The 24,252-nt window shown below is 38.2% G+C and overlaps 1 protein-coding gene across 1 annotated transcript in view; it reads right to left on the bottom strand.

Annotated features, from left to right (window-relative positions):
* Nucleotides 1-1,697: 1,697 nt before the first annotated feature.
* LOC307142660 (protein eyes shut homolog) overlaps nucleotides 1,698-24,252 on the bottom strand; it is a 147,240-nt gene continuing 124,685 nt past the window's right edge. Inside the window, exons 20-21 of the mRNA XM_079843687.1 lie at nucleotides 14,010-14,131; nucleotides 1,698-3,951 (exon numbers count right to left, since the gene is read on the bottom strand). Coding sequence (XP_079699813.1) covers nucleotides 3,681-3,951; nucleotides 14,010-14,131 — 393 coding nt within the window. The 3' untranslated portion in view covers nucleotides 1,698-3,680. The remainder of the gene's footprint in view (nucleotides 3,952-14,009; nucleotides 14,132-24,252) is intronic.

Genomic DNA, 24,252 nt, shown 5'->3' with positions numbered 1-24,252 from the left:
ATTCTGTAGTCATTCAGAAGATGCATAATAGCACCCCCAAGCGTCTAACAGTGAAAACACGGAAAACCGGAAAATTCTGTGTTTGGCGGTAGTGTTGTCAAAAATATCAATATTTCGATATGTATCAATACTGAAATATCTGAAACGATATGATACTCATTTTCTACATTATCGATACCAGCTGCGTTCTTCTCGCTCTTGCTCTTCCGACCGACAGCGAGTTGACACGCACCCGCCTCCTCTCATTCAGTCCAGTTAACCCTCTAAACATGGCGAACGCGCGTTCTGCTGGATTTTTCCTTATGACAGCATAAGTTTTGGTGTGACCGGTCTGAATTTTGCTTGGGGTTGCACATAACGATAATTCTACTAATTCCCACGGATTTCGCGCTCGCATCTGAAGCGCACACACAAACCGTAATAAAGCTGCCTCTGACATACAAGTGCAAAAATTAGCTCCTTTTTCCAGCTTATTAATGGTCAAATACACTCAAAAAATGTCTCAATGCCCATCTCGGTGAGTATTAACATAAACACAGTCGTAACCAGCTCACAGGAACAGTGTTTGGGATCCATGCGTGCGTCAGGTCTTAAAGGGACAGAAGTTCACTTACGCTTTAAGTTCAAACGATCACTTACTGCTCTTGACTGATTAACTTGTGTAACTTTAATGGATTAATCTACATTTCATTTTTTACAAGGAAGATTATCCAATGTTATTTTAATTTGCTTGCTTTGTAGTTTTAAATTCAGTTTCTTACCTGAATACTGTTAGACCTACCTGAAAAAATAAAGCAGTCTATTTCATTTGTATCTTTATTCTATTGCATTTATTTGTGCTATTGTTTGTAATTTGTTTATTTGTTCTTATTTTATCACTGTTTACTCGTCTTTTTAAATTCAATTTAATCAAGCTTCCTTGTGCTGTATGTAAGCTATTGCAACACAATTAGTTAGCAAATATCTGTGAGATAATTGTAATGATAATTGATCAACGTTTATATATGAGAAAAAAGCTTTATCATATAAAGGGATCTCTTCAGAAGAAATTTTTAAATGCCTAGACTTTCAATAGATGGACAAAAAAAAATTATATTAAAAATATCTATTTGACAGTATATGCAGCGTTTCCCCGTGGTATCGAAAATGGTATCGAATATCGATACTTTTTTAGGTATCGTATCGAAGTTAGAAATTCCAGTATCATGACAACACTATTTGGCGGGGAAGCGTTTTCTCACAAATAACGGAAAATGCTGTGTTTGGCGGGGAGGAGTTAAAGAGGGCCATTTAATGCAATCAACTAAGTTTCATTGATATTATTGAATAAAAGAGATGCACTGTGAACATAGAGTACTATAACCATTGCTGTATGGTTTGTTAGGATAGGACAATATTGGCCAAGATTTTAAAATTTGGAATGTGAGGGTCCAAAAAATATTGAGAAAATCACCTTTAAAGTTGTCCAAATTAAGTCCTTATAGCAATACATTTTTACTACTAATAATACATTTTTGATATATTTACGGTAGGGAATTTACAAAATATCTTCATGGAATATGATCTTTACTTAACCCTCTCGAGTCGGCGGTCGCTTTTTTTCTTATCAGTGCCAAAAAGACTCAAATAACTGTCGTTTTTTTATCATTCAGGCAAGTGTTATACATCATTATAATCTGTTAAGTTTCTATTTTTTTGTGTACAGTCACAATAAAAACAAATTGTTGTGCTTTTTGCAAAATAAAGAAAACACACATGATGCGCGATCTGCAGCCTCTCTCTCAAAGACGTTCATTCAGATAGTCTTCAGAAAATGACCTCTAGCTTAGTGAATACTTGTCTCACAAACATGAGACATATGTCTAAAGAAACGCTGAAATGTCAGGTTTTAAACACTGTAAACCAAATCAAAAACAAATATTCTGTGTTTATGTAATCTGTTTGAAAGCAGAGGGATGTTAGTCGTTCCTGAGCGGCTCATTACACACTAATGTGACCACGCCCACAGAGCACGCGCTCTATTGTGATTCAAATACTGAGGTTTCCGGAGTCGACGCCCACACACACATCAACTCAAACAAACACATCAAGTACTGCATTCCTACTACAACTACATCATTCTGAGACGCGTTTAATAATCCTGGAATAATTCTACATGAAAAACTGTTCATTTCTGAAAGCAACAATCCCCCACTGTGTGTAAATAGGCTAAATTTACTCTGTAAGCATCTGGATGCACTGAAGCTTTCTTTGTTTAAATTAGCTAAAAATTACTGTCAGATGTAAGTAATTACCTTGACAAACTATACATCATTTAAAACATCTAAGACTATTCATTAGATATCACGCCTCCTCGCATACGGGCTTTGTGAAGAAAAACTGTCTTACAAATTTTAAATCAGTGTATTGTTTTATGTGAATGAGTAGGCTCAATGATTCTCACATCAGTTTAAAGAAAAAACTCTATGCAAATACACATTGGAGTCAAAAGCCTTGTGAACACATAACTACTGTTTTGAGGCCTTATAAAACATTTTTTTTTAGTTTTTTCAAAAACCGTGCATAAACATTTTTCTCTCAAAAATACAAGCATGTACATACATGTTGCTCACATATTATGGTTTGTGCTGAATACAGTGTAATTACACTTTTGCCATTAATGTATTTATAAGCAACTGAAAAAAAACACGAATGTCAGAGCATGTCAAAACTTCTAAAGGGCTCCAAAAGAGCTCAGACTCCAGAGGGTTATATTCTAATGATTTTTGGCATAAGAGAAAAATCGATAATTTTGACCCATACAATTTATTGTTGGCTATTGCCACAAATATACCCATGCTATATATATATATATAGAACCTTCATTTTCAACAGTAAAAATATTTCACAATATTACTGTTTTTACTGTATTTTGATCAAATAAATGCAGCCTTGGTGAGCATAAGAGACAACCATTAAAAATATTTCCAACTCCAAACTTTTGAACAGTTGTGTAAATTCTAAACCAAAGTCAACTGCCAGGAAGGCAACTATGCTCATTGGTATACGACCAAAGCAGTGGTGTTTTTATTGCAGGGTTTTTCTATGACCTTCAACAAATTTCCATGACCTACCCATGGAAAATAGATAAGGGCTTGTAGAACTAATTTCACATAAATTGCTATATGAATTTCCTATTCTACATAAGGTACCAGTCTTTTGAATTAATAACAGAATTAAATAATCATACTTATTAGTTTACAGAATTATAGCAACCCTTTTGTAAGTTACTGTATGACGTTAGAGAAACCAGTCCGGTTCCGTTCACACAGCAGGGCTTTGCAGAGAATGTGGTTTTGTATGAGTTTGGTTACAGAATGCAGTTGTCACTGCTGTAATCTCCCATGGATAAAAAATATTATTTTTGTGCAGCCAGTTGTCCCCTCCCCAGTGTAGGCCCCTAGGCTTCAAACCATCAAAGCATGTGCGTTAATGCTTTTTTATCACAATAAAAAAAATTTTTTAGCATTGGAACCTATTTATTCTGGACTCAAATTTGCATTTAGCAAAAAAAATACATGATTTTAACAACTCAATGGAAGGCGAATGAATTAAAATCTGCAGAAGTGCGAGCATAAAACTACAAATCAGGAAGCCCCTCAGCAAGTGGCTGGGTCAGTAGGTAGGATGCAGTTGGGTTGCTATATCTCACCGACTTGGCAAACGCAGAGGGCGGTTCCATCTGACTGGGCACGGCAAGTAGAGTTGTGCAGGCAGGGGTTATGCCGCAGGTCACAGGGGTCATAGAGCTGTTCACAGAGGAGGCCGGTGAAGAAGGGTGGGCAGGTGCAGGAAAACTCCCCTGGGAGGTCAGACTCCACACAATGTGCCCCGTTCAGGCAGGGAGAAGAAGAACATTCCTTCACATCCTCTCCACAGTCTAGACCTGTCCATCCATGAGGACATGTACACCTATGAGGCAGAGAGGGGATTTTAGTTTTCATTGTTTCCTCACCCTCATGTCATTTCAAGCTTGTATGACTAACTTTTTTGATAAATATCCTGGTTGCTCTTTTTCGCATTAAAAACAATAGTGAATGGTGACCAATGGATATCAAGCTAAAAAAAAAACACTATAAAAGTATAATAAAATTAATCCATATGAATTGTACACTACAGTTCAAAAGTTGAGCTGGGAAGATTTAAATGTTTTTGAAAGTAATATCTCATGCTCACCAACAAGGCTGCAATTATTTGACCAAAAATACAGTAAAAACTAACATTATGAAATGTATTTAAAATGTAATTTATTTCTGTGATGGCAAAGCTGAATTTTCAGCATCAGTACTCCAGTCTTCATTACTCCTATAATTTAGGGAACATTTCATGTCCACTGATGATGATTATATTTTTTTAACACTTTTCTTCAGAAATATCATTAAGAGAATGCATACTATTGTCATGGGTACGTGCAGGCAGGAAGACGAATACAGGTGAGTCAAGTTCAAAACGTTGTTTATTCTCAAAATAAACTAAAGACAGGCAACAGCACAACACATCTATCATAACAGAGATTGGACAGAGACTGAAAGAACGGGAGAAACTTACTATATAGTGAACACAATGAGGATAATGATGACACAGCTGACACAGATTAACTAATATCGATTGTAACCTGGGAGATAGATGAGTGGAGGGAAATGGAACATGTGACAGATACAAACAAACTGAAAGTCCAATCAAACTGAAACTAATGTGACTGTGACAAAATGCCCCCTCCCGGTAGGCACGTCCTCGCGCCGTGGAGACGACGATGATGAGGGGATGGCAAAGGGATGGTTAAGGAGGCTAGCGAAGGTAAGCACAGACTGGTGGACGGACAACCGGGAGGAGGATGAACAACAGAGTCCAGGGTGGTGATGAAGGTAGAGTGAGCCCAGGGTTGGCCTTGAGCAGGGGATGATGGCTGTTCATTCAGGCCACAGCCAGAGTGGTGCCGCACTGGAACCATGGAGGAATACTGATGAGGGCCGCCATGGGGCTGCCTGGAGACGATGGTGAGGGTGGAGCCCACCGCGCAGCCGATGAGCCGAGGTGGTGGAGAGATGGTGAAGATCTTGGAGGCCGCGACAGAGCCGCAGCGACGACCTCCTGAGAGCGAGGTGGGGATCCGGAGGTCTGAGGTGGAGTTGGAGCGATCGAGGGCGGAGGTGGAGCCTGAGGTAGGGCAAAGCAAGCTGTAGCAGAAAGGGTGAAGGACCAGAGAGCAGCGGACAGTCCGCAGCGGAGGTGAAGCGATGTCGAAGGGCCAAGGGAGCACGGCGAGACCGAACGGCCGATGGTCCACGCCGAAGTCGAGGGTGGAAGGAGCGCAGGTGTGGGAGCCAGGGCGACAGGTCGAGGCAGAGTGTAGTGCACCGAGGCTGCAGGCGGAGCCTCGGGCTCCTCATGCCCAGGAGAAGATGGCTCCAGACAGGCCCGAGGTGGTACCACGCTACTGAGAGGCAGAGGTGGTGGAAAGGGACTGAAGGGTGACAGATGACTGGGTGGCACAGATGGCTGGAGACTGGGGGAGAGACTGAAGTCCAATGTAGAAACCCAAAAAAATAGGGGATAATAGGGATAGTTTGGAGAGGCTGGGCTGAGCTAGCTGGGCAACAAAACAGGAGCTAGACAAATCTCCTCTCCAAACTCAAAATTAAAAAAGTGTTCTTGCCAGAAAGGCACTCTCAGTATCTGGGGGGTGGGCGGATCTCTCTTCCGAACCCCCGACAAGTGTTAATTTCGTTGACAAATAATGTCCGTCATAATTTTCGTCAACAACCTTTTTTCACTGACGAAAACGAGACGATAACTAAATAAAAACTAGTGTTAGATGACAAAAACTATGACGAAAACTTACTGTCATTTTCGTCAACAAATAAAAACGAGACGAAAATGTTAGGGAGGGACGATTAGGGAAGAGATCCAGTCAAAACTGATATCCTGTGTAACCGATGCGCACATTTGATTTGAACGTGCTGATCTAACCGCTAGAAAAGGAAAACACGCTTTAGCTTTAGCTTAACCTGATATGGCCTACTTACTAAAACAGAAATACAATGTTATAAAAACTATATAGATGTTTTTAAAAAAAACAAACAAAAAAGTGAATTGTGCTCTCTTTCGTTTTTAATGTCAAAAACAAAATGATGTCAAAATGTCAGTTCAAATGACAGTCGGTAAAGTAATACTTAAATACTTAATGTATTACAATTGAACTAAACTCATTATTAGATTTTAGGAGACTAAATCTACTGTAGATTTAGTCGACTAAAATGTTATGATATTTAGTCGACTAAAACTAGACTAAAACTAAAAACCATTCAAGACTATGACTAAAACTAAATCAAAATATGCTGTCAAAATTAACACTGCCCCCGATGTCCACCAGCACTCCCTCGGTGATGGATGGCTCGCTGCTTGGGCTCTGTGGCGATGTGGTCCTTGGTCACTCTTGTGGGCGAGGGCTCACATATCGCGGCGGTCTCCGTTGTGCTACCTGCGGTGGATTCAGGTCATCAATCCTCGCCGTCCTGGTGGTTCTGGCTGGGCACTGAATGGGGAATGGGGCTGGCGGCATCCGCAACGGTGAACGCAGATCTGCAGGACACCAGCACCCACTCCACTAATGACGCGAAGCTCCCTCGAGAACCCTCCCCGGATAACTGGAGGGGTTGAGTCCGACATCCAGGAACGTGCACAGGCAGTTATCGGGAAGGTGGTCTGATGGGCGAGATCCAGAAATTTGTCTCAAGGCACATGAGTTTAACTGCCGGAAAGTCCATGGTTCAAGCAGGGGTGAAAACGGATCAAAAACATTGAACACAAAAACTGGAAAAAAACAATATTGTACAAACGCGTTCACTTGTTTGGTCCGATCTTCTGTCACGGGTGCGTGCAGGCAGGAAGACAAATACAGATGAGTCAAGTTCAAAACGTTGTTTAATCTCAAAATAAACTAAAGACAGGCAACAGCACAACACATCTATCATAACGGAGATTGGACAGAGACTGAACAAACGGAAGGAACTTATATAGTCTAATCAAACTGAAACTAAACGTGACTGTGACAACTATAATCTCACACCAATATTTCATGCACCCTGTTTTTCAGTTTACTTAAAATTGCCTTTATGCCAGATTTATTAAACAGAGCAAATTAGAGTGAAAGCATCTGGTTTAGGACATGCTTTTTTTGGGTCTTAAATAATGGCGCAAATACCATTAAATTGATGAGCGTAAACCTTAGTAAAATCACCCTGTATAATTCATTTAAATATTCTCCTCCCATGAATTTTGCGCCTGAAAGGGAAACTCCTACAAATGCATATACAATAAGGTCAGCCGCAAAAATAACTCTGTCTACGCCTTTTCAGCGCTAATTTTTCAATGTGTCTTTAGTAAATCCTGACAGCCTTTTTTAATGCCAAAAGAGGGTTTGCGTTGGCACAAGCTATTAGTAAATATGGCCCTATGTTTTTACATGTAAAATATCTAGACTGCTGCTTATGATATTATTTTAGGGTATTATAATTTACATCCATATGGACTGGTGTTTTGCATGACATTCTTAAAATGATCAGAATGATCTTTAAAATAGATTTATGATAAAAAAAATATTGTCCTTAGTGACCGTGCTGAGAATTTTGCACTAATATCTGTAAAAAAGTATTTTAAAAATAATCACTGTACATATGGCAGAATAGACCAAAGAAACATTGAATATTTGAGTCACTTAAAGTGATGGTGTTTGTTTAATGATTAAACTTTGCAACTAGTATACACTGATAAAATAGAAACTGAAACCAAAGCATTCTGTTTTTACACGTTTGTGCTTATGTGAAATGTAAATTATAGAATGATTCATAGTTGTGAATGTGTTTGTGGAAACTGTGACACATTTGATCAGGATTCTTGAAATAGAAAGTTCAAAAGAACAGCATTTATTTGAAATATAAATATTTAGTAACATTATCAAAGTCTTTACTGACACTTTTGATCAATTTCATGCATGCTTGCTGAATAAAAGAATTAATTGCTTTTTTTCTTTTAAAAAAAAGGAAAACAATGTCACACTTATTCATGCTGCCAAGATTCGTGTGATTTAAATTATACTGTTATATTCTCCATGTAAACTACAAAAAAATTTGAATTTGTGAAAGTGGTGATGACATGTGAATAGTTTCTTTACAAAGTGACATCACCGACTATTTGCCAGGTATGTGTAATACAGCATTTTTAGTCGTTTTCGCAAATCCGTGTGAACTGGGATCGTTTTAACAGCATTGTGAAAAACTTTAAGGTCTTTTTTAATACATTGTTGTGTAAATGCCCTACGTTAAAACCGTTTAAGTTTCAGGGAAGACAAATTCATACAGTTTTGAAAGAACATGAGACCGTGATGACAGAATTTTCATTTTCAGGTTGACTATCTCTTTAAGACACAAGAATAGCGTCTTGAAATCTTTTGGAATTCCATTGTGTGAAATTACTGGGGATAATGATATTGTACTGTTAAAATATTCATTCATGTACAGACCGACTGACAGTCCTGGCACACATTGACCTTGTACCATAAAAGCAAATTCCCCCAGGGGCAGACTCCGATTTGGCTTAGCCCTGTGGTGCTTTTCACTAATGAATGTCATACGTCTCTGAAAATCCCTTTTTGTTCATTTTAGACTAGGATTACAATGTGTGCCATGAACTAAACTCTTATAAATTAAACCTTCAACTTAATTTCAGGGAGCGAAAAACCCATACAATAGCTATTTTAAATAGGCCAGACATGCTATTCCTACAGGTGTTATTAGAATAAAATGAGCAATGAGTCTACATGTATCCCATGAAATACCGTATATTATTAACACAAAATATAAGAAAACGACATTGGAGTTCATCCTATCTTAAACGCCCCTTTAAAATAGCTTGACATGCACAATTTTCTGTCCAGTTGATGTATTTCCTGTCAAAACAGGAAACCAAGACAGGGCATATCAAATAGATCTCTCTCTCTCTCTCTCTCTCTCTCTCTCTCTCTCTCTCTCTCTCTCTCTCTCTCTCTCTCTCTCTCTCTCTCTCTCTCTCTCTCTCTCCCTCTCTCCCTCTCTCCCTCTCTCTCTCTCTCTCTCTCTCTCTCTCTTTTAAATTAGTCAAATCGCCTTTATTTATATAGCGCTTTATACAATACAGATTGTTTAAAAGCAGTTTTTCGTTGTAAAGATCATCAGTTATTAAATTAGTTCCTTTCATCTATAAAGCAGTTCTGCAAAAAAAAAAAAAAATCTTCCAGCTCAATTCAGTTCTCATACAACAGCGTCAGTACAGTTAGATCAACGGTGTTGAATATTAAATGGGTCATATGATGGTTCTAAAAAGAACATTATTTTGTGTATTTGGTTTAATGCAATGTGTTTACGGTTTCTGACAGAAATGCCACGCTTCTTACCATGTTTGGAACATCAGCTCCCAAAGCAAAGCAATATTGACAGATAATAATGTCGGTCCTACCTTATCAATTCGAGCCAGAATCTGATCTGGATGATGCAGATGACCAAGCTGATCGATCAACATTGTCAGCGTGACTGGACCAGAAAGTATCAGATTGGTAAGTTTGCATTTGTTATCGTAGAAACGACAAAGACGTAGATACGGTCTGTTTCCTTTCCAGGTGTTAGAAACAGTCCTCCGAAAAATGTGCAGCACATTATAAGATTTGGGTTGTACGGTTCTGGAACAGTGTTGTAACTAAAGCTTAGCCACTGTTTTCTAATTCTCCCCTCTTTTGGAAGGCCAAACAAAATAGTTTGGCTTTCGCAACAAAAAACACAGCGTCTCCACTACATGGCGGCGCCGGCGACAACAATACTAAAGTTAGAATAAAAGTTACGCCCTCTTTCTTTGCGTATACATTTGGGCAGTGTTATGATACTCTAACCCTACATACCGACGTAGAAATGTGGGGGTGTGTTTGAACGAAGCTTTTTAGGAAGGTGTGGCTGAAACTTAATTTTTACAAAGAATATCCCTTTGGGTTTGAGACTTTGAGCTTTGTAACTCTGCAGATCTTATAAATGCACAAACAGCTAAGTAACACTAAAGAGAAAGGAAAATAAGAAATTGCCTGATATGACCCCTTTAAGTCAATAAACTTAGTTTACATCAAGTATGAAATACATTAGCAATGCTTACAAACATGGACTATAAGCCAGAAATCTCCAAATGTTTTCTTTAAAAGCTGTGCAAACTTTGAACAAAACACAGTTTTACTTTGTTTTGGCATTCATAGCCAAAACTGAATCACTGTTGGGAGATTTCTGGACAGCTGAGGAGATTTATAGGTTAATTGCACTATTGGTCTGAGAAGCATTAAATCCCAGACAGCTGGAAGTAGGACACTGGGAGGTTAGAGCAGTGAGCTGGGATTATATTTACCAGAGTGAATCCCAGAGAGTGCCGGAGGTATCTGCATTCCACTTGGTGGCAGTGATCTAACAGCCGTGCTGCCAATCCGTCTTGAACACATCCTCTACTCTCGCTCTTTCCTTTCAGTCTATTTTCTTCCCTCTGTCTCTGTCTCTCTCCTCCCTCCGCTGCCCTTAGCAAGGGGGCACATTAGGTAATACAGAAGCAGCAGCTTTTTTCTCAAGAGAGTCACCGATTGAGAGAAACCTCCTCCTGCTGTGCTCCATTGATTGATTCATTTGTTTTACCTGCCATCTGCAATTCATTATCTCTCACATTTGTGAGAGCACAGTCTGTCTCTACGTGATGAGAGAATAGGTGACTAAACACAGTGCTACTTTTTATATAGCTTTCAACTAGTCAGAGGGATTCCTGAACAACCATCAGTCAGGTTCACATGATCCTGATCGGACGCATATAACGCAGTCTTGTATTCAAAAATAGGACAATACTGGAATTAGTCAGAATGCAGAACACATTTTTTTGAACTACCGTTAATATGACATACCGTACTACAAGCACAAAAATACACTAAATCTCTGTTAAAATGTAATATCAATATCAACATTTTGGAGATGACCTCAAAGCTGACACACTATGGGCCCTATTTTAACGATCTGAGCTCATGGTCTGAAACACATGGCGCAGGCCACTTGGGGCATTTTCTAATCCACTTTTGCTAGACCGGAAAAAAACGGTCCAAAAGGGTTGTAACTAGTCTCTTAATGAGTCATGTGTGTGTTTTGGGTGTAATGTGCACATTACAATTGGTTTATTGCATATCTCCCATTCCCTTTAAAAGCCATTTGCGCTTGCACAATGGTGGATTTGCTATTTGCATTGGCGGAATTTGCAAGCAGAAAAAGTGTATTGCTAACGTGCCCTTTAAATAACACAAAAAAAAAAACACTGCATAGTCGTTTTCAGTTGCCTCAAAATAGCAACACGGCAACAATGCGCCTGAACACACCTTGTTTTCAGACCAACATGCCATGGGCGAGTGCATTTGCTACTTAAAGGTCCCATGGCATGGCATTTTTCTATTATTTTATAATGTTTCCTGAGGTGTACTTATATTGTTAGTATGATTTTTACATCATAAAATGTCATAATTTAGAAATAAAAGGCATTTTTTCAAAACTGATGTTTGCCCTGTGGCTGAATGCCCTGTTTCAAGAGGCGTGTCTATTGTGAGACTTCAGTAAAAACGCCCACTGTTGTGATTGGCTGACATCTTTGCATTTTAAATGAGCGGAGGGGGCGTGGCGTGGTTTAACGAGGTCTACGAGGCACGAGCTGCTGCCAGAGAGATGGATGGACCTGAGTTCACTTCACATCAGTTCTGTCAGTCTCAGTTCAGTGAACGGTTGTAGTTACAGCATATACTTCAGGTTATTAGTCTATTTCTAATTGGAGGGACTGTCACTCATGTCAGAAAGTTAGTAACTTTAGTAAATTATGGATCAGCGCTGACTGGAGACGCGAACCGTTTAGAACGATTCAGTCCGATTTGGTGAACTGATTCGGTTCACTTAAAAGAACCGGTTCAAAAGAAAGATCGTTCGCGAACCGGACATCACTAATGTACCAGAGACTGAGCTCAGCGATTGCTAACAAAGTTATTTATAGTAACTACTGAGTTGTGAGAGCGCTGTCAGTCAGCGCGAGTTTATTGTGTTTGTATCTCAGAGTTCTGAATAAACACGAGTCCCAGTCACACCGAGTCCGTCTTCATCATTATTACCAACTTTGTAACACATGCAATGTACCATTACAGCTGTCGAGATGAACGAGTTACGAGTAAGTGTTGATAATAGCATTATTTTTAGATATGTTCCTATTAAATGAAAAGCGTCAGTGACGCGCACTGAGTACACAGCGCAAACAAAGACACAACAGCATTAATCAAATGTAATCCAGTTTATTGTGGTGATAGCTGGCTAGCCTAGCCGGATACCCTCACGCTTACCCCCCTTCTGCTTAATCTCTGGCTGCGTTTGGTGCCTCCGCTGTGGGCCAGATGCAGTACTGGGGGTCGGGGATGTTGAAGGCCGACCGGTCAGTGTAGCCCGAGCTTCGGCGTGTGTGAGGTTTATCTCTAAAGATGTTACTCTGCTGATGTTGAGCAGAAACGACTGTATGCACATTTTAGAACAGATAGACGCGACGAGGACGTACAAAAACATTGACTCACAAGATAGAAAACACGAAAACACTGTTCTGTCGGGAGAGAGAGAAGCCGCAGTGTGTGCACGAATAATAAATAATTAGCTACACATAAGAAATCACTGATCACAGATCAGAAGGAACTGAAAAAAGACTTCTGTTTTCATTTGTACATCTAAACACTGAGAAACTGCCAGCGTTCACTCGTTCACAAGCAATGATCTCTCGAGCGTTTGCATGGGCGTGCCAGATTCTCTGGGTGGAGGAAAATGAGGTAACTGTTCCTGCTTGGACGTCAAACCAGGAGACTTCAGGATTGGCTAGTCTGGCCTGTCATTTTCTCAAAGGCAGAGAAAGACAGCCAGAACTCGGGTTTACACCGATCAACATTTCTATCCACTTGGGGACAATATTCAGGCTAGGGGAACTCATATTAATGTTGAAAAAACCTCATAAAATGAAAATTTCATGCCATGGGACCTTTAAACAACGTGGTGCTGGATGTGAAAATAACTGCGTCGGGCTGAAACTAGTAAAAAACTTGCGTCGCGCCTGGCATTGCATTGCACTGGGTGTATGATAGGGCCCATGGACCAAAGGCCTCAAAACTCTTTAATGTATTTCAGCTGGCTTTTCACACATGAAATTGTTAACCCATGGTCAGTCCTAATCCAGGTCTAGTGTTCACTAATCCTGTGTTGTCAAGTTTCATGAACTCGCACTGCATATTTGTAAACCCTGGCTTAACAAACTTATTTACATATTTATTAGGTCAGTAAAATAGACAACAACATTCTTATTTGGACCGTGATGTAGAAAGCACATGAATATTTAATCAGGCAAGGATTGTTCATTTTCTGATTGGTTGTCTGTATAGCCATTACATTTTAGTATCATATCGTTTCACATTACACTCTTCTGGCACCCCAATCCTCCTTACTAACCAACTCCAAATTAAAATTTGAAACCTAGAGATACGAGTCTTAAAATTTAAATATAACTCAGGGTTGAGCGCTATGTGAAAAACCCTACAGATGCAACTATGAGTTTATATTTAAATCACATTTATTCATTTAGCAGACAATTTTATCCAAAGTAACCTACAAATGAGGAAAACAGCAAAGCAATAACATTAGAACTGCTAACAATACAAGGCCTAAAACATTGTCTAGAATAGTGTTTAAAGTAAATGGAAGAATTTATTTTCTTTAAAAGAGTCAGCTCTAGCAAATAATGGGAAGAGGTGTTTTTAGCCATTAAATAAATAAAATAACCGGGCAACATCATTAATCAACATGTAGGTTGTTGTTTGAACAACTAGTCAACCACGTGACACATCTCAGCATGTCAGAACCCACCTGTAAGCGTTGAGGAGGTCTGTACAGCTGCCATTGTTTTTACAGGGGTTTGATGAACATTCATCGGTCTCCCATTGACAGAACTCCCCCTCCCAGCCGGGTAGACAGAGGCAGTTGTAACTCTGAAATGCAAATAAAGACAGCCAATGAAAACATAATAAACAGCGGTGTAACTGTTTTATCTAACCCTTGCCTTGACATAGATAAATACAGCATATTCTGCCAACGATCACACGGTTCACCTGAAAATGTCTTCATTAAAAACATTAATTGTAAATGAACAGAACAACAGATGCCAGCAAAGCATTGTGGTGTTAAAGCAATAATAAAAATGTTAATATTCTTATGACAACTCGCGATAATTTGTAGGAGATGCCGAAAATACTTGGCTAGTGTGAAAATGCACATCTACAAATACTATATATACACTGTACACTACCATTCAAATGTGCAGGGTCAGTAAGATTTTTTAAGGATGTATTAAATTATAATGCTACAAAAGATTTCAATTTCAAATAAATGATGTTCTTTTAAACTTTTTATTCAAATAATTCCGAAAGAAATGTACCACAAAAATACTAAGCACAACTGTTTTCAACATCGATAATAACAATAAATGTTTTTTGAGCATCACATTTGCATATTAGAATGATTTCTGAAGGATCATGTGACACTGAATACTGGAGTAATGATGCTAAAAATTCAACTTCAAAAATAAAAATCATACTGTATGTTTTTTTTTAATGAAAAGAAAGATATCTAATATCAGATCTAATAACGAAAGCATAAAAATATAAAATAAATTACATGTTTCTGTATGTACGTGTAGTGTTTTGTACTAACCTTCACTATGGGGATTATTATACTGTATGTGCAGTTTCCAATCCATCTCTCTTTCTCTACAAAATTTGCCTTGTATGTATGCATTTATTCAGTTTAGGTGTATGTTATAATTTGTACTGAGGCCATTCTGTGGGCAGCTTCAACTCTCAACCCACCCACTATTAACTCCAAATGTATTTAGCATGGTTTTCAAAGTTGTTATCTTTACGGAAGAGCAACCATTGCTATGCAAATGCCTCTCACAACCACCCACCACTGTGCATCAGATATTCAGGCATGTCTTTAAAGGCATGCAAACTATTAATTTTGGCATAAATTACTAAAGAAATCTGCATGAGCCACACATTTCAAAGAGAAATATTCAGAATTACACACCATGCTTAGAAATAAACAGCACTTGAAGTGGATGAATGCATTCTTCCTACTTAGTGCTCAAGCAGAAGATACAACTGTAAATGCATTTTCTCCTTTTTTCTTCAGACATGCTGTCCTTTCCGTCTCGGTGAGTTTACGAACGGCTCTCCCCTCCACTTTGCCATTAAAGTTTTCATTATGAAGATTAATCACAGCGGGTGGTTTGTTGTCTGATGTTTTGCATGGCAAAGGTTTATTCGGCCTCATCCCATGCAATGGAAATGAGTGCAGGTTTGCAGAGTCAAGGCATGGTTAGAGTTCTTCATCATGGCTGCCCTGAGGGTTGATCCTGGAGTGCATGCTAATCTGTGCTTCATCCAGACGCAGACACAGTGTTAAGCTCTGCCTAATGTAATTTGAGCACCGCAGGCCTTATTCATAAGACAGAAGAAGCTATGCAGACATGGTGTGATAGATCAGATGCCTCCAGAAGACTTCTGTTTTTCACCCCTGGCTAAGGATAGTATAATCTTATTTAGGCTGCTAAATCATCAGCTGGGATCGTGGCTCTCCCGAGAAACCCGGGGTTATGAGGGGTATTTTTATTTTAACAGAAGTAAATAAATAACTGCATAAACACTGCCAGGAAGTAAACTGCAATCTGTGAGAGGGATTTCCACATTGATCCAGCGTTTTGGGAGAAACAGACACCCTTGCTTTTTCATGTGTACAGCCAATCCGTATATTTTGTGAAACAGTGATGTCATCACACCACGTCCTGCATGGTAAAGACTAGAAGGGATACAACTATGGGCACTGGGAATGCGCATATCAATATTGAGTCATTTAATTACTGTATTTGCATTATTGTAAGGGTAGGTTAAGGGTTGGGGTAGGTGTAGGCTTTAATAAAAATCTGCTAAGTAGCAAATTTATTTATTGTTATTTTAACGTGAGATTTTGCCTCAGTTCCTACCATTGCTGTACCCCTTCTAGCCACAACTCTTCTTCTGCGTTTTTAGTGTATTTCTGTGGTAGAATCACAGTGCCACATACTGGTCTGGCATGTATACTACATAGTTTTGAGTCGGTTTCAGTGGTTTCGTGTGTACGCAGATATTTCTTGAGACGAGGGGAAAAAAAGATTGTTTAGGGAAAGCTCTGGCTTCGTGTGGATGTGGAAAAAAAAAAAAAAATGGGAGGTTGTCCCCAGAAGCTGCTGCTGTTCCCAGTCTTGGCTTTTCATGGAGCTCATGAAAAGGATGGGGAATTTACAACAGAGCCATATTGTCAAATGTACATTTTGCTAAATATGCCAATAAAACAGTTTACTAAGAGTTTGTCTATGGTGTTTTTGACTTAAAGGGTTAGTTCACCCAAAAATGAAAATTCTGTAATTAATTACTCACCCTCATGTCGTTCGACACATATTCGAAACACAAATGAAGATATTTTTGTTGAAAGCTGATGGCTGAGAAAGGCTTCAGATAGGCCTCCATTGGCATTCAGTACATTTACACTCCCAAGACCCATAAAAGGCACTTAAAACGTTGTTACAAAGTCCATCTCACCACAGTGACTCTACAATAATTTTACGATGCGACGACAATAGTTTTTGTGCGCAAAAAAAAATCTAAATAACACCTTTATCTAGTGGTGCAACGGATCACAAAACTCATGGTTCGGATCGAACAACGGATCATTTTTCGGATCAGAATTAAAGGGGGAGGAGACTATTTTTATTTGCTTTCCATTTATTACATGAAAACTTTTGGTGTTAACATAACCTATATGGTTTATAGGTTACCAAGAAACTTTTGGTGTTAACAAAAATAAAAGAAATATATAACCATCTGAATAAATCAAATTTGACTAAAAACAACCTGAGATGTGAAAATGGGCCTGAGCTGCTTCTTTTTTTTTTTTTTTAAGAGATTATGATGTTAACATTCTCAGGGGAGAAAGTAGACCTCTCACACTTGTCAGCATTGCAATTCTCTTTGTAGGCCTATACACTATTTTATAGATATCTTGTTTAAACGCACTACACTTAAACAACGTTTTATTGAATTCAATACTTTGTATTTATATAGCCTAATACCTACTTTAGATGTCTATATTACGTTGCTCATGCAAATTGCAAAACAGACAATAGACTATGTTAAAATAACAAACATTTTAAATTAATTTACGCTTTTCTTTCGTTTTTAAATCTTTTTACAAGAAATCCTGCAGGTCATAAAGAACTATTTTTTTACACCTCCAAGAAAGGACAGGTGCTCTCCCTTATTTATCTTTGTTTACTTAAAGGCCGTTTTCCTTGCTTTACTCGAGGCAAAAAGCCATGTGATGACTTTGAAACCGAGTGGACTTTACATTATATGCATCTGTGGTGGAATCACTAGATTTTCGCATCGATACATGTTTGTTTTCGTGCGGATGCGCTGTCACTTTAATTCAGCGCCAGCATATCAAAAAATAGACTCTGTGCGGAAACGATCGAAGCACAGCTGTATGGCCACGCGCTCCTGAAACGCACTGACGGACTGAAGCCGCGTGTGAAAGCTGTATCCGTTAACAAGGGTACGGAAAAAATACGCACCGCATACGCACGGCAAACGGAGTGTGAAACGGGCGTCAGCAGGTGCCATGCTCGATGTATGCGCCACTTTCATACGGCTTTCTCGTGCCACAGTGCCTACCTACATACTGTTAGAGTTTTGTCCACCACCCTTCTTCCGTCATCATTATATTTTACGGGGAAGCCAAAATGCTCCCATACATGCGATTTGAATGATGCGGGAGGCTTTTCAAGTTCTTCTACTTCTCCGTTAGCCACTGTTGACTGATGAACATGCCCTATTCACGTGAACACATGTGTTTCTCTGAAACTCAGCATCGAGTTTAAAGGAACGAAATCACTTAAAAGCAATATTGGCAGAAAAACTGTCTTTTAGTCTGCGATCGCTAAACAAATCAGATTAATCCACAAGTTTAAAAAAATGCACAATAAATCCGCGGGTCACGTGCGTGCCGAACCGTGGGTCGTGATCCGTACGGATCACAGATCAACTGCGATCCGTTACACCCCTACAGGGTTTTTCCTGGGTCAAAAATGGTCTTCGGTGGTGCCTGACAGACATGGTCATCCATACACACACACGCACGCACAGTAAAAAAGTACCCTACCCACGTGATCTGCAAGCGCAATACTGACAATACATTTGAAATAAATTCAAAGAAAGTTTGTAACTTTTGCTTTTCTTATTTTGATCCCACATAAAAAAAATACTATATTATATTATAGTATATTATAGTAAAAATACTATATTATATTATAGTATATTATAGTAAAATAACTAATAGTAAATACTATAGTGTTTTGAACCGTACTATAGTAAATATACTACAGTAAATTAACAAAGTAAATACTACAATATACTACTATTTACTGTAGTACTTATAGCATGGTTCAAAAACACTAAGTATTTACTAGAGTAATTTTACTATAATATACTATAGTATTTTTTTCATGTGGGATACCTTGATGTTTGTTTTTGTTCATTTTTACACTATTTACTGATAATTGTTTTGGTATATAATCATATCAATATTAAAAAGTAGTATTAAAAAAATTAACAAATAGCCTAATTTTCTGCCATATACAATTTCATAAAATTATCAGCTAACTAATAACAACTTTGTTCTGGGTTCACCTCACTCCAGTCTAAACTAAATGATTTTAGGCCATTTATTTTACTACACATTGTCCACATAAATAAGCTGAAAGACTGTGGATAATTCAAACTAATTCTTACTATCCACTCTTGCTAAATTGTGTAAGCACACTTGTGTTCTCATTTCAGATGTTCAGAGTAAATTATTAAACTGATTGGTGATTTCAGTGTTGGACAGATCAGTTGTTCGTTCAAATGATTCGGTTCAAATGAGTCATTAGGTGGCGAATCGGACATTAGCAGACGCGTTGTGTGTGAATCCCGTCTGTTAGAACATCGCGAAAGATTTGTCAACACACAGAAAACACTTCATAACCGGACAGGATTTGTTTCCCGTTTATTGAAAGTATGGTTTGCCAGCTGGTCAGAGAATCAGTCAACGTTTTTTGAGCGCATTTCACAGCCAGCGGTAATTAAAGGAAAACATCGTCTGATAGCGCCACGTGCAACATGGATTCGGTCTTCCGACCTTTTGATTTTGATTAACGTAATATGTGAAATATTAGAAAGCTAAGAATGCTCATTTTGAAGACAGAGAGCGTGTGAGCGGGGGAGGAGCTCTCTGATCGTTCTCTCTGACACTCAGTCACAAGCGCAGCATCTATTCTACATCATTCATAAATCACAATAACTCATCAAATAAAGCTTTGGCGGGACACAAATTTGTTTTGGCGGCCGCCAAAAAAATTTCAATGTAGGAAAAACCCTGCCCTACCTTTATCCAACTTGTTCTTGTCTTCCTTGTGTGCCTCCACGATGCATGCGCGAGAATATGACGTAGCGCCGGGGTTCGGTAATCCATGAAATGTACACTTTAACCCCATTTTTAGAACTACGCTGAGACCTAAAGCACGATCAATGTAGAATTCAACAGCTTAGATACGCGCGTCTTCCTCTGCTTGTAAACAAATCGCTTCTGGGTCATATGTCCGAACGCCGGATCTGCGTCATATTCTCGCGCATGCGTCGTGGAGGCACACACGGAAGACAAGAACAAGTTGGATAAAGGTGTTATTTTGATTTTTTTTGCGCACAAAAACTATTGTTGTCGCATCGTAAAATTATTGTAGAGTCACTGTGGTGAGATGGACTTTGTAACGACGTTTTAAGTGCCTTTTATGGGTCTTGGGAGTGTAAATGTACTGAATGCCAATGGAGGCCTATCTGAAGCCTTTCTAAGCCATCAGCTTTCAACAAAAATATCTTCATTTGTGTTCCGAATATGAACGGAGGTCTTACGGGTGTCGAACGACATGAGGGTGAGTAATTAATGACAGAATTTTTGGGTGAACTAACCCTTTAAGTGGCCCTGACTGAAATTGAGTAAGAAGTCAAATGGGCTGTTAAAATAAATCACTGAACTGCAAACAGATCATTTGAAAAAAACAACTATTGAGTTCATTGGAATTCCAAGAAGCACCTACTAAATATTACAAAAATAACGATTAGTAATAGTAACAATAATTAACTCGATTTCTGAAGTAGTCCCTTAATTTACTTAAAAACAGCATTATATTATGCATGTTATCTTAAACTATTATTGAACGTGACAAAAGTTGTTGGCAATAAGTCAAAAGGCAGAACCATATTAATTTCTCATGCCCCGACACATGCTGGGGTGACAGTAAACAAAACTATGGAAGAAAAAGAATCCCAAATGTATTTGAAACAAAAAAGCTTGTTGAATTGCAATAATTGAAAAAAAAAAAAATGCATTGCTTGCTCCATTTCTGTAAATCTGTTTTTGTGACTCTCTATATCCATTGCTCTGGTCTTCGTCAACAGCCGCTTGCACCACCTGCTGGTGAGGTCGACTTAAGCTGAAAGTATACTTTATTATGCAAGCATATGCGCACAGTTGAACGCACAGCCTTGCAAAGTATACTTCTTGTACACAGGCGTTTGCCGCATGCGCAGTTTTGAGCAATCTCTCGCCATGAGTTCCAACCCATGTAAATACTGCAAGAAAAATTAAATGTGCAACCTGCGCGTACAAAGTAGATTATAACATTTCCGGCGAGCATGTTGCTGACCCTCGCATACGGGTAAAAAGTGAAGTATTATTTGTCCTTAACAGCAGATGGAGATTAAATATCAGGGTCGCACTTTATATTAGGTGGCCTTAACTACTACTAATTTGATACAATGCACTTATTGTGTACATACATGCTTTTACATTGTAATTGTAATTTTTAAAAATACCTGCATGTACATCTGTAATTAATTTCTGTAATTACAAGTATAATTACACTGTTGACCCTTCCCTTACACCTAACCCTACCCTTAAACCACCACACCTGTCCCTAACATTACCCGTATCCCACCTCAATATCAGCAAATGTGTTTTGCAATACAATATGAACTTATACTTATACTTTGATGTAAGTAACTTGTAGTTCAGGCCACCTAATATAAATATCGTCCAAGATCGGTACTCTATTGCCCTTTCTGCAGTTCCCCGATGTGAAAAGTTGAATTTTCAGTCGAATTTGAACCACTGAATTTGTGGAAGCGAATTTGTAAAGCGAAATACAATGGACCGAAAATTGCCTGTCGAATATTATAGGTTATATTTAAAAAAAAAACCAAAATGAATATTTTAGTTCAATCTGAAAGGTGAATATGGATTATTGAAAATATGAAAATATGTGTGAAATGTTTGGAAATGAAATATAAGTCCTAAAAATACAATGCAATAACCCTTGTGCATCTTATTTATAATTTTGCCTGTGTTAATGCCAGTTGCATATATTTAGGCACAGGTGTGTAATTTTTCTTCCTTTAATACATCTATTTTGCACTAGGTACACAAAATAGTTCCTGTCAGGAACTTTTGGACAAAAATGTTCCCATTGATACCCATTAAAACTACATTTTTAATCCCAGTTCCATTTAAATATAAAATGTTGCAATCTTTGTTAATAGGCTTTCATTCTGTTTGCAAGGCTTCAACGTTTAAATTTGTACTTTTTTACCTATAGAGCAATTAATCACTTTATTCCTGTTTTCTGCTTATGCATAGATCCAATTGGATAAAGTATGCAGCTATAATTGTGTGGGTGTGTTGGTATGGATGTCAGAGTGTGGTCTGTATGTGTGTGATAAAAAAGAATGTGTGTGTGTGTGTGTGTGTGTGTGTGTGTGTGTGCGTGTGTGTGTGTGCTTGTAATATTTGAGAGAGAAAAACTTAACAGCAAATCCCAAATCCAAGCACTGTGTGTACCAGTTGAGCTTTGCTGGCATCTAATGAGGAAAATTTGGCACTGCGCCCAAACAAAATCTTACTGAAAGCTCATTTTTTGAGATATCAACCTCAAACTTTTAACACAACTTGTTTAAATGTATGGCTTTGATTTTCTAGCAGTTTTAGAGTTCAACATGATTCATAAAATATATATTTTATATAAAATAATGTTCATAAATCATTTTCATAAACTTATACCTCTATAACTTTATAACTTTTTTTACTTCAACAATAATCTGCCAAGGGTCTTCTTTAAACTTAAAACTGTGCTCACAATATAAATTTTTATCAGTTTTTTGACATGGACATTTTTGTCCTCTATATGGACCTATGTCTAACTTTTTTTAATTGATGCACAAGGGTTAAAATGCAAGCACGGTTAATGCAATGCTTATTTTTTCAAATAGAGTAAATCAACAAGCTTTTTTGTTTCAAATACATTTGGCATTATTTTACTTCCATATAAAACTGAACCCCAAAACCATAGCTGAAATGATTATGAAGGTACATTTAAAACTCATTTGAACAACAACAACAACAACAACAACAACAAAAAACAGCCTTATGTATTATTGAAAAGTGCTTATTTTGATCATGTTTTATTGGAACTACCTATCATAGCATCTATATTATTTATGAAATTATATTGTGGCGAGCAGCGAGGCTGAGGGACCGTGAGAGCGGGACGAGGCCGCGGTCATTATTATGATGATGAGCGCCAGCTGCGTGCCGCATTGGCCTCGTCTCTCGCGGAGGAGTGACGGGAGTATAAAGGAGGAGCGACGACAGTGAAGGACGAGAGAGGACCAGGCCTGGATTTTAATTTGTGTTTTATTTACGTTTTGTTTATTTATGTGTGCGGCAGTCGTCCGTGAGGGGCTGCCGCTTTTACTTTCACTTTGTTTGTTTATTTTATTAAAGTTTATTGTTTATTGTTCGCCGGTTCCCGCCTCCTTCTTCCCACACGAACTAAACTCGTTACAGATATACTGTAGTGCAAACTGATAATCACAAACAAACAATAAATATAAAATTAAACTAATTTATACTAAAACTATTACTATAACTCAACATCAGCTAACCAAATGTAAAAAAAGAGCATTTCATACAAGCAAATACATCCTAATGAACAACTCCTGTAAAATGCCTCAATATGTGAAAAATGTAGGAGAAAATTGGAAGATTGCCAATGTTCTAGGGTTAAGGAAGATGTTATCAGTGAATTTGACCATTTTAAAAAGATGGAGTGAATACAGCAAACTGTAGATGAGCAGAGGGGACCAGGATTGAGGTGTACAAATGGAGTGATTTGTTATGTCTTAAGAGAACACAGAGGACATTGGGCCATTACACACACTTCACAACACCATTATGCTCATGGGGAATGTTGCAACAGCCCTTTCAACAAAGACACGGTCAGAAAAAAAGGTGCTATGGGGATATAAAACAGAGTGTTGTGTTGAGGTTGTGAAGTGAAAAGAGTGAGGAATGATCTAATGTCTCAAGATCCTCTTCCTATAGCTCCACTGATGCCATGATCCTGGATTCGATTGCCAGGGATCATGTGTACTGAAAAAATGTAAAAGGGATAAAAGTGTCAGCTAAATTAATAATTGTCATATATTGTCATATAGTACATCTATGTTAAAGGAATCAAATCACCCTTGATCTTAGATAAGAGTTAATTGAACTATACTATGGAATATTTGCAATGAAGCTGCTTAGTACATCTGGAAAGTATTCACAGCGCTTTCTTTTTCCATATTTTGTTATGTTATATCCTTATTCCAAAATGGATTCAATTAATAATTTCCTCAAAATTCTACAAACAATACCCCATAATGACAATGTGAAAGAAGTTTGTTTGAAATCTTTGAAAATTTATTAAAAAATAAATAAATAAAAACCACATGTACATAAGTATTTAAAGCATTTGCTCAATACTTTGTTGAAGAACCTTTGGCACAAATTACAGCCTCAAGTCTTTTTGAGTATGATGCTACAAGCTTGGCTCACCTATTTTTGGGCAGTTTCTCCCATTCTTCTTTGCAGGACCCTTTCAAGC

Source organism: Gobio gobio (genome assembly GCF_949357685.1).
Source record: "Gobio gobio genome assembly, chromosome: 18".
Taxonomy (NCBI): domain Eukaryota; kingdom Metazoa; phylum Chordata; class Actinopteri; order Cypriniformes; family Gobionidae; genus Gobio; species Gobio gobio.
This window is presented reverse-complemented; position numbering and strand designations above follow the sequence as displayed.